At 33.4% G+C, this 16,050-nt stretch overlaps 1 protein-coding gene across 2 annotated transcripts in view; it reads right to left on the bottom strand.

Moving 5' to 3' along the window:
- SLAIN2 (SLAIN motif family member 2) overlaps positions 1–16,050 on the bottom strand; it is a 48,417-nt gene that overhangs the window by 13,730 nt on the left and 18,637 nt on the right. For both annotated transcript variants that reach the window (XM_031942994.1, XM_023506000.2), the window contains exons 4-6: positions 10,108–10,269; positions 7,819–8,178; positions 7,377–7,514 (exon numbers count right to left, since the gene is read on the bottom strand). In XM_031942994.1, the coding sequence (XP_031798854.1) occupies positions 7,377–7,514; positions 7,819–8,178; positions 10,108–10,269 (660 nt within the window). The remainder of the gene's footprint in view (positions 1–7,376; positions 7,515–7,818; positions 8,179–10,107; positions 10,270–16,050) is intronic.

The following is a 16,050-nucleotide window of genomic DNA, read 5'->3' as shown; positions in this document are numbered from 1 at the left end:
TTATCACCACAAACAAAATGCCTCTGCTCGTTAACCTTCAGGTCAGGGCAGGGGCAGTCGACTCTGAGGGATAACTGGCCTCCAAACCTTCCATAAAATCAACAAGAACCTCTAGGTGAAAACTGTTTTCATAAATCAAATTAAAATGTAATCTGCCTAGCCCAGATCTCATTTCTCCCCTGAGATACAGTCTATTCCCTAGCACAAAGTTTCTTATGAAGCCCAGATGAAATCGTGAATATGAATTCTTCAGTGCTGGGCTTCAGAGAAGAACCTGCTAGTCAGTGATGGCAGCTCCTCCTCTACTCAATACTCAGGAGGCCGAGGGACCCAGGAATGGGAGCCACCCCACCCACCCTCCTCAGCGCACCTCTATCAGCATGTGAGAGGCTTGAACCTGACCTTTGTTCTTTCCTATAAAATTATCTTCTTCCTTCTGGCCCGCCCTTAACAGCAATGAGGCAAACTGTTTGCAAATTCTTTTGCCATAACCATGACACCGACCTGGGAGCCCCAATATTGTTAGGTCTCTCGCACCCCAATATTCGTTCTCATCATTTCCCACTAGACAGCTGTGCTCTTAATGACACTCCAAGATGGAGTTGGTTCTTTGGATTTCCCTGTCACACAGCTTATGGTAAATTACCTTACCACTCAACAATCTCTCTAGGTCATTTTCATATGAATTCACACCCCATCTTGTCCTTGGGGGGCCAAGTTTAAATTGCTCTTTTGCCCATTCTTCTTGCCTACTGATATTTTTTGGATCTCTACTCTGTTGTCCAAAATAAATTACTGCTCCCAGATATACATTTGATAGGGATGCCAAGTGTGGAGTTAATACAGCTTTAAGTTTTAGAATAAGCTTTGGGAGCTTAAAACTGCACTAAGACTTTGAGGAATAGTCCATATATATGCCTTCACTGAAATCTGATAGAAGTGAATGAAGGGAACTGTGAAAGTCCTCACAAGATGGAGACTGTTCTAAAATTAAGGGAAAGTCAGCTGTGCCTCAGGGCCAGGCTCTCTCCAGAGATCCCATGGTTTACAAGGAGTGGGACCATATAGCCCTTTTCTTTGTGAGACTAAGTTGGGGCCACCTTGGCATTAAAACTCCATTATGAGGTAATTTAGTAATCCTAAAGATGGGGTTGGGTTAGAAGTTTTTTTTCATTTATGATTTAGAATGTGAGGCCTCCCATCCTGAATAATCAGGGCAAAGAGCCTACAGAGAGTGTTATGTTAGCCCAGGCCTCTGTATATTCCTTGCCTCTCTGTTGGGGAGAGGCCCTTTCTCCAGACATCATAATAAAATTCCTTTCTGCTTCAACCTCGAGAAATCTCCTTGATTTATTTAAGCCCAGGGGTTCTTTGTCCCACACAAAACTATTGAATTAAACCAAAGTGTCTACAAATCCTTAAACTGATTCCTAGAGACTATTCCTCCAAATTAACATAAAAACTATATGCATTTCTGCACCTTGTCCACACACAAATAAGGCACGTGTTCCAACTCTTTGCTGGTCTCCAGATATGTTATGTCCATAGTATTTCCCAATTTGCTACTAATAATAGAATCTTGTTTGGTTTCTCATAAAGCCCAAGTTGGCAATTATAATAAAGAAAACATGTTTTTACTCCAAAAGCTTCAGGGCTCATTTTTTCATACTGGTATATTATAACTATAATCCAATTTGCTATGATTTACCTAATCAGATTAATTACAAATAAAATAAAGCAAAATCCCTAAATTTACCAGATATAAAAGAAAGTAAATGAATAGTTTCCCACAAGACACCTATAAGCATTTAAAACATGTGTCCTTCATATTTACTTTAATGACTCCTTTTAATTTGATATAGTTTTCCTCAGACTTAAGGTTTTTGTTCTTATTTGGCCTTCACAGTGCTTTCTATTATTCCCATTAGAAATACCTCCTGCTGTTGAATAACAAAAATGGCATGGGGGAAAATACCTTACCAGCATACTCTATTGTCTCCATAGGAGCAGTCCCAAAGAACATGACAGAGCAAAGTTTCTGTGGAAGTGGACATGGAGATCCACATCTCATCAATGTGGGGGGATGCGAAATAGGAGACTGACCGTCCTGGCAGAGCAGGGGCAGGAGACGCCAAAGAGGCAGCAGTACCTTTAGCAAGTGAATGGGCTCCCTCATCCAAGGTAAGGGCACCATGCATACTGAATGTGGTTGGTGGTGATAGAGACTTTTCTCATTCTGATCATTGATTTGATCATCACTCCAAGTAACTTCAGGATAGACATTCCTGCACTAATGCAAATGATGACCTCATCTTAACAGAAAGTAGGATTACTTAGGGGCATGGAGATGAAATGACACAACTCCCACCTATCAAAGACTTGAAACCCTAAGCTTTGACTAGGTCACAAGTAATAGTGTCACTACTACCTGGTCCTCTTAGCTACTTTCTGGGTTAAGCTTGAACACTAGTTGTTGCCTCAACTCATTAAGAGTCCCCAAGACCCTTTTAGGAATGAAAACTATTTTCATAAATAAAAAAAATGTTATCTACCTAGTACTGATCTCATTTCTTCCCTGAGACACAGTCTATCTCCTAGTATAAAGTTTCCTATGAAACCTTGAATTCTTCATATTCAAAGGAATCTTTTATAAGGTTTTGTAAGCCTTTGTTTTTCTCCACAAAGATTTAGAATTGGTTTGTAATAAGCAAAAAAAAAAAAAAAAAAAAAAAGTTTTTTAAGCATACGACGATAGAGAAGTTGTCATATTTCATGGTTACATTCTAAGAGTCAAAGAAGGTAAGAAACCTTGGGTGTAAGCAAAATGGACAAATGGAAAAGAAAGGGACTATTTTCCTAGGATCTACCAAAACAAAACGAAGCTAGTGATGAAGGAGGCTAGAACACGAATGGTGAAGATCTGACTTCTTTCAATTATCATGCCTTTACAGAATATCAAAAATGACCTAATTTTACCCACATATGAATGGTAATTCTTTAACATATACCAAAAATAATCATTCAGCCATTACTTAAAAGTATCCATCAAGGAGGAACCCCATTATACTTCATTTCACTTAAGTATATAAAGGAACCTGTATCTTTACCACTTCTGCTAGAAACTCAAGCAAAATAAATCTATCCTCTTCCATAAAACAGTATTTCAAGAAAATTATAATCATGTCCCTTCCAAGTCTAGTAATTTCCCCAAGGAAAAAAAATCCCTACTTCCTTAGAATGTTCCCCATATAACATAACCTTGGGAATCATATTCCTACTTTTCTTCATCTATTTGCTTCCCAGGGTTTCTACTAAAGTTGTACTTAGGCTCCATTCTGCAAGTATAAAATTTCATATTCACCCCTATTTCATTTCATACTACTGAACTGAGCTCAATGTTCCAAGTAGGCCACAGAGCTTTTTTAGGATTCTGCCACCCACTGTAGGAGATATTCCTCCTAGCTTTGTCCTCTACAAATAGAAGCATACCATCTTGAAAACCTTGGAAAGCTTAGCTGAATACTTTAAAATCTAGGTAGGCTGTTTTATCTGCAGCATACCCAAGTCTGCTCTGTGGGAAACCCCATCAAAAGAGGCAATTTATGGCATTATCAACACATCATTTTTGGAATTACTTAATTCTCTATGATAAGTACTCTCATGGATCTGTCTCTACTGCTAGCACTACTTCATACTTCTATTCAAAGTTCTAGTTTATATAACAAACTGAAGACCTGGGATCCAGGTCTAAGTTACAAAAATTTTTTCAACCAAAACAGTTACCACAAGTAAATCACATTCAACTTCTTTTGCACCTACTTGGTCCTCTGATCTTGCTGAACGAGAAATAAATCCTAATCCACATATTATAAGTATACTAACTTTTGCATAAGTAGATCTTGTTTATATAAAAGAAATCTGCAGTGTTATGATAGATTTTTGGAATATAAAAAAATTACATTGTTTTAGGCTTTCATACAAGCCAATCCATCAATTATAGAAGCTATAGCTGTTGAATCATTATTGGCTTAATTATTGGTTTGACAACATTATATGAAATTCATGTAACTAAGGCCAGCAAAACCTAAAGCATAACATAAAAGATACAGGGAAATCTTTGATCAGGTCTCCATAATAGGCTCTCTTGACCCAGCATTTTCAGCACTACAGATAAGCTCACGGTTCTCTATTTTATAAAACATCTTTTATGCTGCAAAGAAAGCAGAGTTCCAGATAAATGGTGAAGTTCTATGCTGACAATTATTTAAAAATTCAGATACAGATTTCACTTAATAATTCATGTATGGTTTGATAGTTTGGCCCCACAATGTTAGTTACTCCAATACAATGTCCACCACAAGGGGTGTTACAGAGTGTTTGTCAGGACATCTACCTATGTGGGATGGGGAATTTTATAAACATATTTGCCTATTTCTCTCTTAAATAAGGAGATCCAATGTTCTTAGATATTAATTATGGAGCAAGACACTGATTTACTACCCTTTCTCAAAGATACCTTTCTTGAATTGGAAGAAGTATGGAAAATTTATACATATACCAGACTATAATATTTCATGTTCCTCTAACCTATTTTACTTTCTAAAAGCTATTTACTTTTTCCAGTTATACTTTCAAAAAACAAAAAGTTTTAACAAATTAAGTATTTACTTCACTCAGATTTGAATGCCAGCATCCACAATTCTGCAGCCACAAAAAGAGCATATAAAATTAGTGGAATGGCACAGCATAGTAACAAGGCAAAGAAGTGGTTCCTTAGATAGAAATGACAGCATCCTTGCAAAGTCAGGCTCATGCAGCCCAGAAGATAAGAGCCAAAGCTTTACCACTTAATAGCCAAAAATAAAAATAAAGGAAAAGAAAAGCAGCATCTATCACGCTAGTGATTACAGCAAATTATGCAAAAGAAAAAAAAATTAGCATTTGATGAAATAATGTAAATCAGCAAACTTTGTTGAATGTAATAACATTTAAATCATATAACATCAAAATAGGAAAATCCATATCAAACAGTACATTGATAATAAAATTATACAAAGAATATGTATGTAAAATATCTCAGACATGACAAAAATCTGAAATTCTGGGAGGAAAAATTGATTTTTTCCTTTAACATTAACCAAACTAGGAATATGAACACTTTAACCAAATTAAATTTTTATAAAGCATCAATTACTTTTCTAGTAATAAAGTTTACTTTTAGCACTAGATTTCTTATTATGCAGACATGTTTCCTCCTCAATTTGATTCCTTTCTAAAAAAAGTCCCTGAGCTTGTTTCTATTTTAGCATAAAGATGCACAATAAACTCAAAGAAAAGTACATCAACTAGGGCCACTAAAAACAGAAACAATGAACAGGCCAGTTCAGTTCTACCCTTTGCCTTTATAACGTGAAAATGAAATTAAAGAAAAAAATATTTCCCTAAAATTAAAATTGTGTCCCTTGTATTTTCTCTAGAAAAACTTTTTCTATACATCTAGATCATAGGAAATTATGGTAAAGTATGCCACTACAGATAGTTATAAATTACTTTATTTGGCCAGTATTTGGTATCATATGAAGCTTCTATACTCCTGTAATTTTAAATCTTTTAATCTCTAAACTGCATACTTTCTTGTCATTAACCTTTTTTCACCTATAGGAAGCATGAAGATCACCAGGATGATGAAAAAAATTCACTCAAAAGGCCAAATTTTTTTAAAAATCAGAACAATTTTATGTCATTGAAGTGGTCCATTTAGGCCAGTATTCAATCCCTGATGATGGGCTCTTATCTGTCCTAAAATCAGCACCAAAATGTTAATTTTAAAGTTAATTCCATTTTTATTGAAGTGTGAACTCCCAGATATACATGGGTGAATAACTCAACTTTTAAATTCTTTCAAAAAACAAATAAAGCCACTTATGAAATAACCTAATTTTGACTTCAGTTTAGCATATTGCCTTACATTTAGTCATTCAATAGATATTTATTGAGTAAAGAAATAAGAGCTTCATTATGACTGCTTAAAACGTAAGTAAATTAAGTATTGACATAGCATAATCTTTACTAATCTTTTGTATTTTTCAATTCCTGTATGATAATGATTTAAAACATATGATCAATAACAAATTAAGTTTTAATAAACCTATCAAAAATACATAAATCTAAAATTACATTCAGAGCCATATCTATAACCATAGATACATAAATGAAAATTCTCATCCTTAATTTAAAAACTTATATATTAGTGCATCCTCTTTTCTGTCAACATTATTTTTTTAAATATTGATTTCAGTATTTCCTATGGTCTGTATTACAGTATCATGCAAAACAACAGAGTCCCTAGTTTATTTTATTTCATAGATTTAACTGAATTCAATAGAAATATTTGAATTTGGGGGGTCCTATGAACTTAGGTAGATGTTTTAAAAATACTAGAAAAAGATTTGTGTTATGCCTATGGCTCACAGAATCTCAAAACAGCAAGGAACCTCAAAAATGCCACAGAAAAATCCATTCTATGATACACCTGGATAAAGTAGCCATTAAGTCTATCCAAAGAGTTCTAGTAAAGGAGAAAAATTCATTAACTTTGGAAATTATCTATTTCCACTTTTATTAGGTACCAAAACCTATATTTGAAATTGTTTGCATATAATAACCTTCCTTCAATAATTAGAAAATCCATGCCCTTCCTTATCTTGCAATCTGAATTTAGCATCAATATCTTTTCCAAACAAAAAACAAATACAAGAATATTAGACTTTCCTAAAGAATGACAGATTAAAACACAAGGAGAATGAAAATAATTTAAATTTCTGTTTTTTAAAAAAGAAAATCACACTCCAGTATCAGAGCTTAGATTTAAAATTGAAACTCCTTGAAAACCAGGTATAAGAAAAATAAATGGAATGCGTAATAATAACTTTGACAATTATTAGATCAAAGCCTCTGTAAACATAAAAAGGCCTAATACCATGATCTGAGGTCCCTTTCTGAAATTAAGATTCCTTAACTGGCTCCATGGCTCATTACAATGGGCCAAATAATTCTCAACTAGAAGATTACTAAGGAACAAAGGTCTTTTTTCTATAGTGTGATTTCTAACTCCTTGGTGAAAATCCATTGATTAGCAACCAGCTAATATTTGCTTTTTTTCCAACCAAAATAATGCCTTTTAAAGGCATTCCTAAGCAAACTATAAACTTTAAACTTATTAAATACATTATTCTCTTCATTACTCATAAGTAAACATATTGAATCAAAACATCTTCTGTAAGTTTGACTTTTTCTCAAATTTAACATAAACCAATTAGTGTATATAATTTCAGTTATCTGATAAATACTTATCTTTCTAGAACTGCCATACTTACTGGCTGATGCTTGAGATTGAATTCGAGGTATTCCTCCATTTGGCACTTGAAAATTTGAGTCACTTCGACTGCTTTTCACAGAGTCAACTTGAGTATTAGAGGTCCGGGACAGGTTTGGAAGACTACGTCTTAGTTTTTCTGCATCGACAAATTAAAAAAGAAAATATTCTCTATGCTGTAGAAAGAACAATATCAACATATCTGAAAATTCATGTTTTTATACTTAGAATGCATGTAACAGAGGAGAGCTCTGTAGCAAAGGAAATCTTTTTTTCCATTTCAAATGACTTTAACTTATTTTTGTTTTACATTTACATTTGTTTACTGCATTTTCCCTGATTATATCATTCTTCAAAAGCAAAGGGGGAAAACTGTCAAAAGCTTAACACTACCATAGCAAAAAATGTTTCAGAGGTGTTAGTTAAGGAAATTTAAACGTTACCTTCATTTTTAACATTATTTGTTTGTAAATCTGTAGGATGGCCTTGAAGAGAAAGACGAGGTTGCTGTAAGCGGCTTATCATAGGTTGTGGGGACACTCTACTGTATTCCATGCCCCGAGCAGGAGATCGAGAACGAGGAGAATTTCTGGGTGACTGTTTAGGTGAAGGCCGTGGTGAGTTGCGTGGTGATGGGGAAAACCTGTTAACAGCAGGGTATACTGCATGATGCATATTGTCATCTTCATCATCTAAACTTTGAGCATCAAGTTCCTGATCACTAAATGTACCCCGTCTTGTAGAATTACATGATGAACCAGAACTGCGCCGAGATGTAGTGGCTGCGTATTCTTGCCGGAGACCTGGCAACAATGAAAGTGTTATTTTCTACTTAATTTATGTCACAAAAAATGCCTAGCATAACTAACCATAAAACTAAATGCCAACATTAAAGATCTTTTTTTTTTTTTTTTTTTTTTAAAGAAAGAAATATTCTAGGTAGGATCATAAATTAAACTCTGAGGTAGTAGCCTCAGTTTGGAATAAGAATATATCAAAAAAACATTGATGGAGAACTCCCTTATTATGCTGGGCAAGGAGAAACTCAAAGAATAAACACTCCATTTAAACACCTGAGCTTTTTCCATTTAAAGCACGTATTGAGGTATATGTCAACATTTTTCCTCCCATCACCTTAAAGTGAAGGTTTATCTAAAACACTAGGTAGATTCCCAATGAAGAATTTATGAAAAGATCATAAGTAAGAATCCTACCAAATGAAAAAGCAACAATGGATTATAGGAAGGGTTGATGCATGTCCTTTGGCAAAGGGAACTTAGATGGAAGGAATCAAACATTCACAGAAACGTGCTCACGGTTTTCTGAACAGTCATTAAGTCTGTCTGAGTGTTTAAGTCTCCTTCCTTAGTGAATGAAGAAATCATTGGGGAAAGAAGAGGCTGGAGGAGGGCTATAGTAAAGTTAAGAGAAACATATTTTGCTTAATTTAAGTCTGGCTAAGACTAATTTCTCATCTTCCTCTCAGGTCTATTAAAACAGATTAAGCTTTTGAATTTGTTAGCAATTAATAAATGAAAAGAACCTAAGAGAAATAATATTCAAATCATGGTTCTTAAACTTTGAGACATAACCATAGTACACTACATCAAACAGAGCACAATAGCCAATAGTCAACAAAAATACAATTCTGGTTTTGGTAACAAATCTCGTAACTTGATGTTTAAAAAAAAAAGACACCAGATCAAGAAACATTTTCTAGGCCTGGCACTGTTAATAGATAGCTACATGATCTTAGGTCAAGTCACTTAAATTTCTATCCTGTTTCTTATCTATAAAATTAGTAAAAATAGATGTTTTAAGATCTTTTCCAGTTGTTTTTTTTTAATGACTATCAAGTAGAGAAGAAAAGAAAATGGGAAAGTAAACTGTCCCTTTCAAGTTAGTACTACCTATATATTCTTTCTTCTTTATCTTCCAAGTATTACTAGACTGGCATTTATCTTGTGGTGATGGATGGTTCAGGAAGAGTTGTTTTGTTTTTGTTACTTTTTTTTTTTTTTTTTAAAGCAAAATTTGAATCTGAACAAGATCAAACAAACAATAAATGCTGCTTCTTGGTAGCTCTGAAGTACTGTGAATCTCTACTTCTGGTTAACTCACATGAGTTTGGAATGCAGACAAAACCTGGATTCTTAAAAAATAAAATGGATAAATCCACCCTAAAGTAAAAATAGCTACCATTTATATAGTACTTAAAGGCTAACACTCTACATGTTAATTCACTAATGCTTACAACAATTTTGAGGAAGTTGCTTTTACATATAAGAAAAATGAGTCTGAGAGAAATTGAGTGACTTGTACAACATCAAATAGCCAGTAAATGTCTAAGATTGCTCTCTCTCCTAATTATTTCTACCCAGGTTACCTGTAATAATAAAGTAATAGGCCAATTAATAATGGACTTTTTATAATCTGAAGAGAATCTAAGATAAGACCATTTAAATTTCACTGAAGGTTAAGACATATTATGTGGATTCCTAAAAACTAGAATACGACTCCAAATCTCCCTCATAACAATGTCCCACCCCATTCATCCTTCATTCCAAAAACATGGATCATAAAAACAGTCCAAAAATACTAGGTTTATGAAAGTTAATTTTAAAACTGTCTCTACATGTCATTTCTCATGGTGTTCTTAATCTAAATTTAATATTCCCTAAAAAATTATGAAACTAAAATAAATCCTAAAGTTTCAAAAAGGAAATACTTACTTTCTTCTTGCATCCGAGCTAGAATCTGCACATCTGTTACATCATTTAGCTTATAATTCGATCCAATTGAGTCTTCATCCAATTCTGAAGCACTTAGCTCACTATCTACAGAAGACTGAGGACTGAGTGGAGGATTTTTTTCTGTAGAACTTTTAAAATTACCTAAAAACAATTTTAAAAATTAAAATTAAGAATCTGTACATCTTTTACACTGTTACATCATTTAGCATATAAGTATATCCAATTGAGTCTTCATCCAATTCTGAAGAACTTAGCTCACTTTCTATAGAAAACTGTGGAATGGAGGGGTTTTTTTTTTTTTTTTTTTTTTGGTATAACATTTAAAATGACCTAAAAACAATTTTAAAAATTAAAAGTAAAAAAATAAATAAATTTTGTGAAGCAAAAATAAACACACACACACAATTTTCCACTGGATCCATTTTTGATTCAATTTTATGTTTACTCTGCTGATAAGGAAGGAGTTATTTTTTTGTCCCATGTTCACTTTTCAGGTTGACTTTGTTAAAATAAAGTGAAAATATCTTTACACTGCACAGAAGAAAGCAATCCTATTATATCACACTTAAAGGATTTAGAATTTTATTAAATAACCAGAAGACAAAAATTTCTTTGTATATATATATATATATGTGTGTCCATAAGAAGTGTATGCATATTTGTGTGCATGTCCACATCTAGTACCTTCTTTAAAAAAAAAAAAACAAAACAAAAAAAAACCCAGATAATTATTATCAATTCTTAATGAGTAAGCACTTCTTTTTAAGGAAAAACCATAATTTTAAAATAATTTTTTCCTTATTTTTGCCAACACCTCTCCTCTACCTTTTTCAGAGAGAGCCATACCATATTAACAAATAATATTTTTACAACCCTAAAAATTTAAAGAAACAAGAGGGAAAAATCAGTTTAAATGATCAATATATTATAACAGTTCAAAAACATATGGAATGTAATGTGTAATACTTGTGGATTTCTCAATCCACTAAGTGATTGGGTTTGGGAGGCTGCTCTGCTATCTCTTCATTCAAATTGTGCTTAGGCTTTAGAATCTTTATATACTTACTTTTGATTGGAATTTGTGTGTAAATGTTCTTTCTATACACATTGTTCCTGTCACTGTGTAAGACTATTTTCCTTGCTCGGTAGAGTAAATTTTCCCAAACTTCTCTGCACTCATCACATTTATCATTTCATTTATTACAATTTGTTTATAGCTACTCCCCAATCAATGAGTACCTATTGATCCCAATTCTTTACTATCACAAAAAGGACTTATTTGAACTGATGCAAAGTGAAATGAGCAGAAGCAGAAGAACACTATACACAATTAAAGCAACAATGTATGATTATCAGCTATGAACGATTAAGCTTTTCTTAGTAATACAATGATTCAATACAATTCCCAAGAGCTCAAGATGGAAAATGCTACCCAGGAAAGTGCTACCCACATCCAGACAAAGTGATAGAGTCTGGATGCAGATCAAAGCATACTAACTTTTTTCATGCTTTTTTGCCCTTTTGGTCTGTTTCTTCTTTCACAACATAACTAATGTGGAATGTTTTACATGACTGCACACATATAATCTATATTAAATTGCTCATCAATGTAGGGAACAGGGAGAGGAGAGAGAAGGGGGGGGAAAGTTGAACTAATTGTTTTTTTTTAAATGAGTATTTTTAAAAATGGTTTTTTCATGTAATTGGAAAAAAACAAAATATGCATGCTATAAATATTTTGGAGTAAAATAGGTACTTTAATTCTTAGCAATTACTTCCATGGGATATAAGCCCAGTCAAAGGATATGCACATTTTTGGTCACTTTCTTTTTGTAATAATTCATTCCATTATATCAATTCACAGATCCACTAACAAAGAATGTGCAATATACAATCCTTTCAACACTGACTATTGCTATTTTTGGCATCTTTCCCGATTTGCAGAATGTGAGCTGCTTTTTAGCAACTACAATTCAGAAAAGTATTACGCTAAAGGCTGAGGGTAACAAACAGAATCCAAAATTCCAGTTTTCTACCCCAATATCCTCCTCCCATAACCTACTTACTAATGAATTAGAATTAGATTGCTTTCCCAAATATATCACCAGTTTCAAAACTTTTACAAAGTATATTCTCAAAAGTGCCAGCCATCCTCACATTTGTACAATATTCCATTCTATTCCATCTCCCCACATATCTTAGGGATCCTAACATGGGGCTTTCCACTTTTTCCCAATCCTATTAAGAATCAAATAGTAAAAATATTAGAAAAAAATCTGGATTAAGTCTCACTAATGATACATACACAGAAAGGGAATCAACAGGATTGTCCTATGATCTTAAGGGATGATATCTCTTTCCAAAGAAACAATTTTATTGGTAAGGAACTGTTAAGCTTCCCCAGAGATAGAATTGACTTATATGGTAATACTACATGTAATCATGACTACCTAATATATATAATAAACATGACTGTACTATCAGATGAGAGTGGGATCAAATTAAAAACAGCCAGTATAATATTATTACTATTTAGTACTAATATCATTAGTAATTACTAATTAAAATGAGATTCTCAAAAAGAAGTGAATAATACAGCAAAGTAATTGTGCTTTATATAAGTATGCAGGATACTGAAAGACAGAAGAACTCTGATCACTGTCATAACCAATCTTGACTGTAAGATAGCACAATATGCCATAAAGATCACTAAAGTTGGAATCAAAAGTCATGGGTTCAAATTCCATATTCATCACTCATTACCTCTAAGACTTTTGACAAATCAAATCTCCATACTTTCTTTTCCTTAATAAAATAAGAACATGTCCTAAGGAGTCCTAAGATCCCGTCTAGTTCTTAAAAAAAAAAATGATGATCCCATGACTGATTTTCACCCCTTCCTTCTTATTTTTAAGAGAGAAATAACTATGCACTGTCCACCATTCAGCTCAATTGAACAAAAATTTATAAGGGCTTACCATTTGCCTAATATTCTGCTAGAAATTAAATACAAAGGCCAAAATGAGCCAGTTTCTGTTCTCAAGAAACTTACATTCTATAAAAACCAAATACAAAAAAATATATAATTTCCTGGTAGAGTCCTAGCAATTGGGAGAAACATGGCTGCGTTAGTTTATTTTGCTTATTCTTCTTTGTTACAAGTTAAGAATCTGCATTATATACTTCAACAACAATACTATATGATGATCAATTCTGATGGATGTGACCATCTCCAGCAATGAGATGAAGCTACTGAGTTCCAATAGAGCAGTAATGAATTGAACCAGCTACACTCAGCGAAAGAACTCAGAGATGACCATGAACCACTACATAGGATTCCCAATTCCTCTATTTTTGTCCGTCTGCATTTTTTATTTCCTTCACAGGCTAATGGTATACTATTTCAAATTCTGATTCTTTTTGGACAACAAAATAACTATATGGATATGTATACATATATTGTATTTAACTTATACTTTTAACATATTTAACGTGAATCGGTCAACCTGCCATTTGGGGGAAGGGGTGAGGGGAAGGAGGGGAAAAATTGGAACAAAAGCTTTGCAACTGTCAATGCTGAAAAATTACCCATGCATATATCTTATAAATAAAAAGCTATAATAATAAAATTTATGTTAAAAAAAAAGTTAAAGATCTGTCTGAGGGAAAGGGAAGCTGTCACTGTGAAGTAAGAGCAATATTGTTTAAAGCATTAATAAAAACTATATTCAAATAAAGAGATAAGACCAATGGAGACAAATGGGATGATGGTTAAATAATAAGACACTCAAATCTTATTTTGCTGTTTTTCTCTGCAAAGGAGACTAATCCTTGGACTTGAGAGGGAGAGAGGAAGGAGAAAGGGAGAGGGAAGGGAAAAGATAGGGGAATGAGAGAGAGAGAAGAATCTGTCCATTATAAGCTAGTGAGAGCTTGACTTCATCCCAGCAAAATTCTAAAATTCTCAATTAAAAAGAAAATTCATGAACATCCAAAAAAGGAAGAAATGATTACAAAATATGATTTTACCAAATCATTAGAGCTACAGAAAGACAGGAATCACCATCAACAAAACTTGTGATCTGATCCACCTAACCACTGAGCAAAGCAAATTGAAATTACACTAAGAAAGGGAATGTAACTGAAAACAAAGTCAGTGCCCATCAGGATAAAACTAAACAACATGATGGGGACAGGCTAAACGTAGTATTTAAATTTAATGGAACACTACTCTAACATATGACCAAAGGTACACAATTCAGGTAAAACTGAAGACATGTAAAAGGGACAGATTAAGGATATTTAAACAATAACTAGAGTATTATAAAGGAAAATAACAGTGAAAGACTTAAGAACTCTGACCAATGCAATAACCAATCACAACTTTAGAACAATGATGAACCATGTTTTGACCTTTTAGCAGAAAAGATGTAGACTTGTGAGTTCAGATTCAGATATTTTCAGACACAACATGTAAATTGTTACAAAGGAAGGCTTTTCTTTTGGGGAAAAGAATTAGGGGGAATAGAAACATTTGAAAAATATACATCAAAGCAGAGAGGAAGTTGAAAAGACACAAGTAAGCAGAGCAATACTGATACAACTACATGAATGAACTTTGAAAGCCAGAATAGGGGAAACTGATGCAAAGGAAGGGTGGGAAAGAATACTTAAAAAAAAAAAAGTCAACTGGGACAGGGCTTAAAAGTGTTCTAAATAGTGGTTGTTTTAATGATTACTATATAATAGGATAATTCTTTCATTGGGGAGTGAAGGAATAAAAGAGCTCCCTAGTGTCAAAAAAGTGTTTATTCAACACTTTCAACTATTAAGAAAGGGTTCTTTTTGTAAGTGGTAGCTACACTTTAAATCACAAATCCCTATCAATAAAAACAAAACAAAAACTTATTATTAAGACTGTGAACTACTAAAGAAGAGAAACTTGTTTCTCTTTAAAACTTAGCACAATGCCTAGAATCTAACAGGCAATTAGAAATGAGAAAAGTCCAAGATAAAATAAAACAAACAGTATCTTTAAAATAAAGGATCCCCCAAACTCCTCTGACTCTTATTAAAATTATGTATATCAACATGATTGAATTATTCTTTTAAAACTTTTGTTAAATATTTAACATGTATTGGACTACCTGCCAGTTTGGGGGGGAGAAGATAGGAATTTGCAAGGGTCAGTGTTGGAAAAATTACCCATGCATATGTTTTGAAAACAAAAACTTTTGTTAAAAAGCATTCTTAGGCCAAGGTGAAAAAAGAATGCATTCTAGGAAGAGAAAAGAAATGGGAGATTAAGTGTCATGAGTGAGGAATCCCTTGAAATGAGCTTAAAATAACCACTGGATAGGATAGGTTATCACTAAAATTTCAGGTTTCTTTCTCAGTCTCCCTTGATTTTCTGTAGCAAAAGAAGCTATACCCACGAAGCTTCCTTCAAGTCTCCCACAGTTCCGTTCTCTCTCTCTTTGCTAAGAACTTCTTGTCTTATTTTACCAAGAAAAAAATGAGGGCATTCATTATGAGCTTCCTTCTTTTCCTTTCTCCCAGTCTCTGACAATGAATGGTCCTTCTCCTTGAGGAAGCCAACCTCTCTATATGTATATCTAATCCATACCCTACCGTGTCTTATTCCCAGGAGAATGGGTAACTCCAATCATCCCCACTCCAGATATATTTAAATATATAGATGTAAATTTCCACTATCCACCTGTTAATTGCCTTCAAAATAAAATTGCTTTATCCTTAAAAATAACCTCCAAGAACTATGGTGACTGAATGCAAATCAAAGCATAACATTTTCACTTTTTTGTTTGTTTCTTTGGTTTTTCTTTCTTGTGGTTTCCTTCTTTTGTTCTCATTCTTTTACAACATGACTAAAATGGAAATGTTTAAAATGATTGTACATATATA

Source organism: Sarcophilus harrisii, chromosome 6, assembly GCF_902635505.1.
Source record: "Sarcophilus harrisii chromosome 6, mSarHar1.11, whole genome shotgun sequence".
In the NCBI taxonomy this organism is placed as follows: Eukaryota; Metazoa; Chordata; class Mammalia; order Dasyuromorphia; family Dasyuridae; genus Sarcophilus; species Sarcophilus harrisii.
The sequence above is the reverse complement of the archived record's forward strand: the minus strand, read 5'-3'. Positions and strand labels throughout refer to the sequence as shown.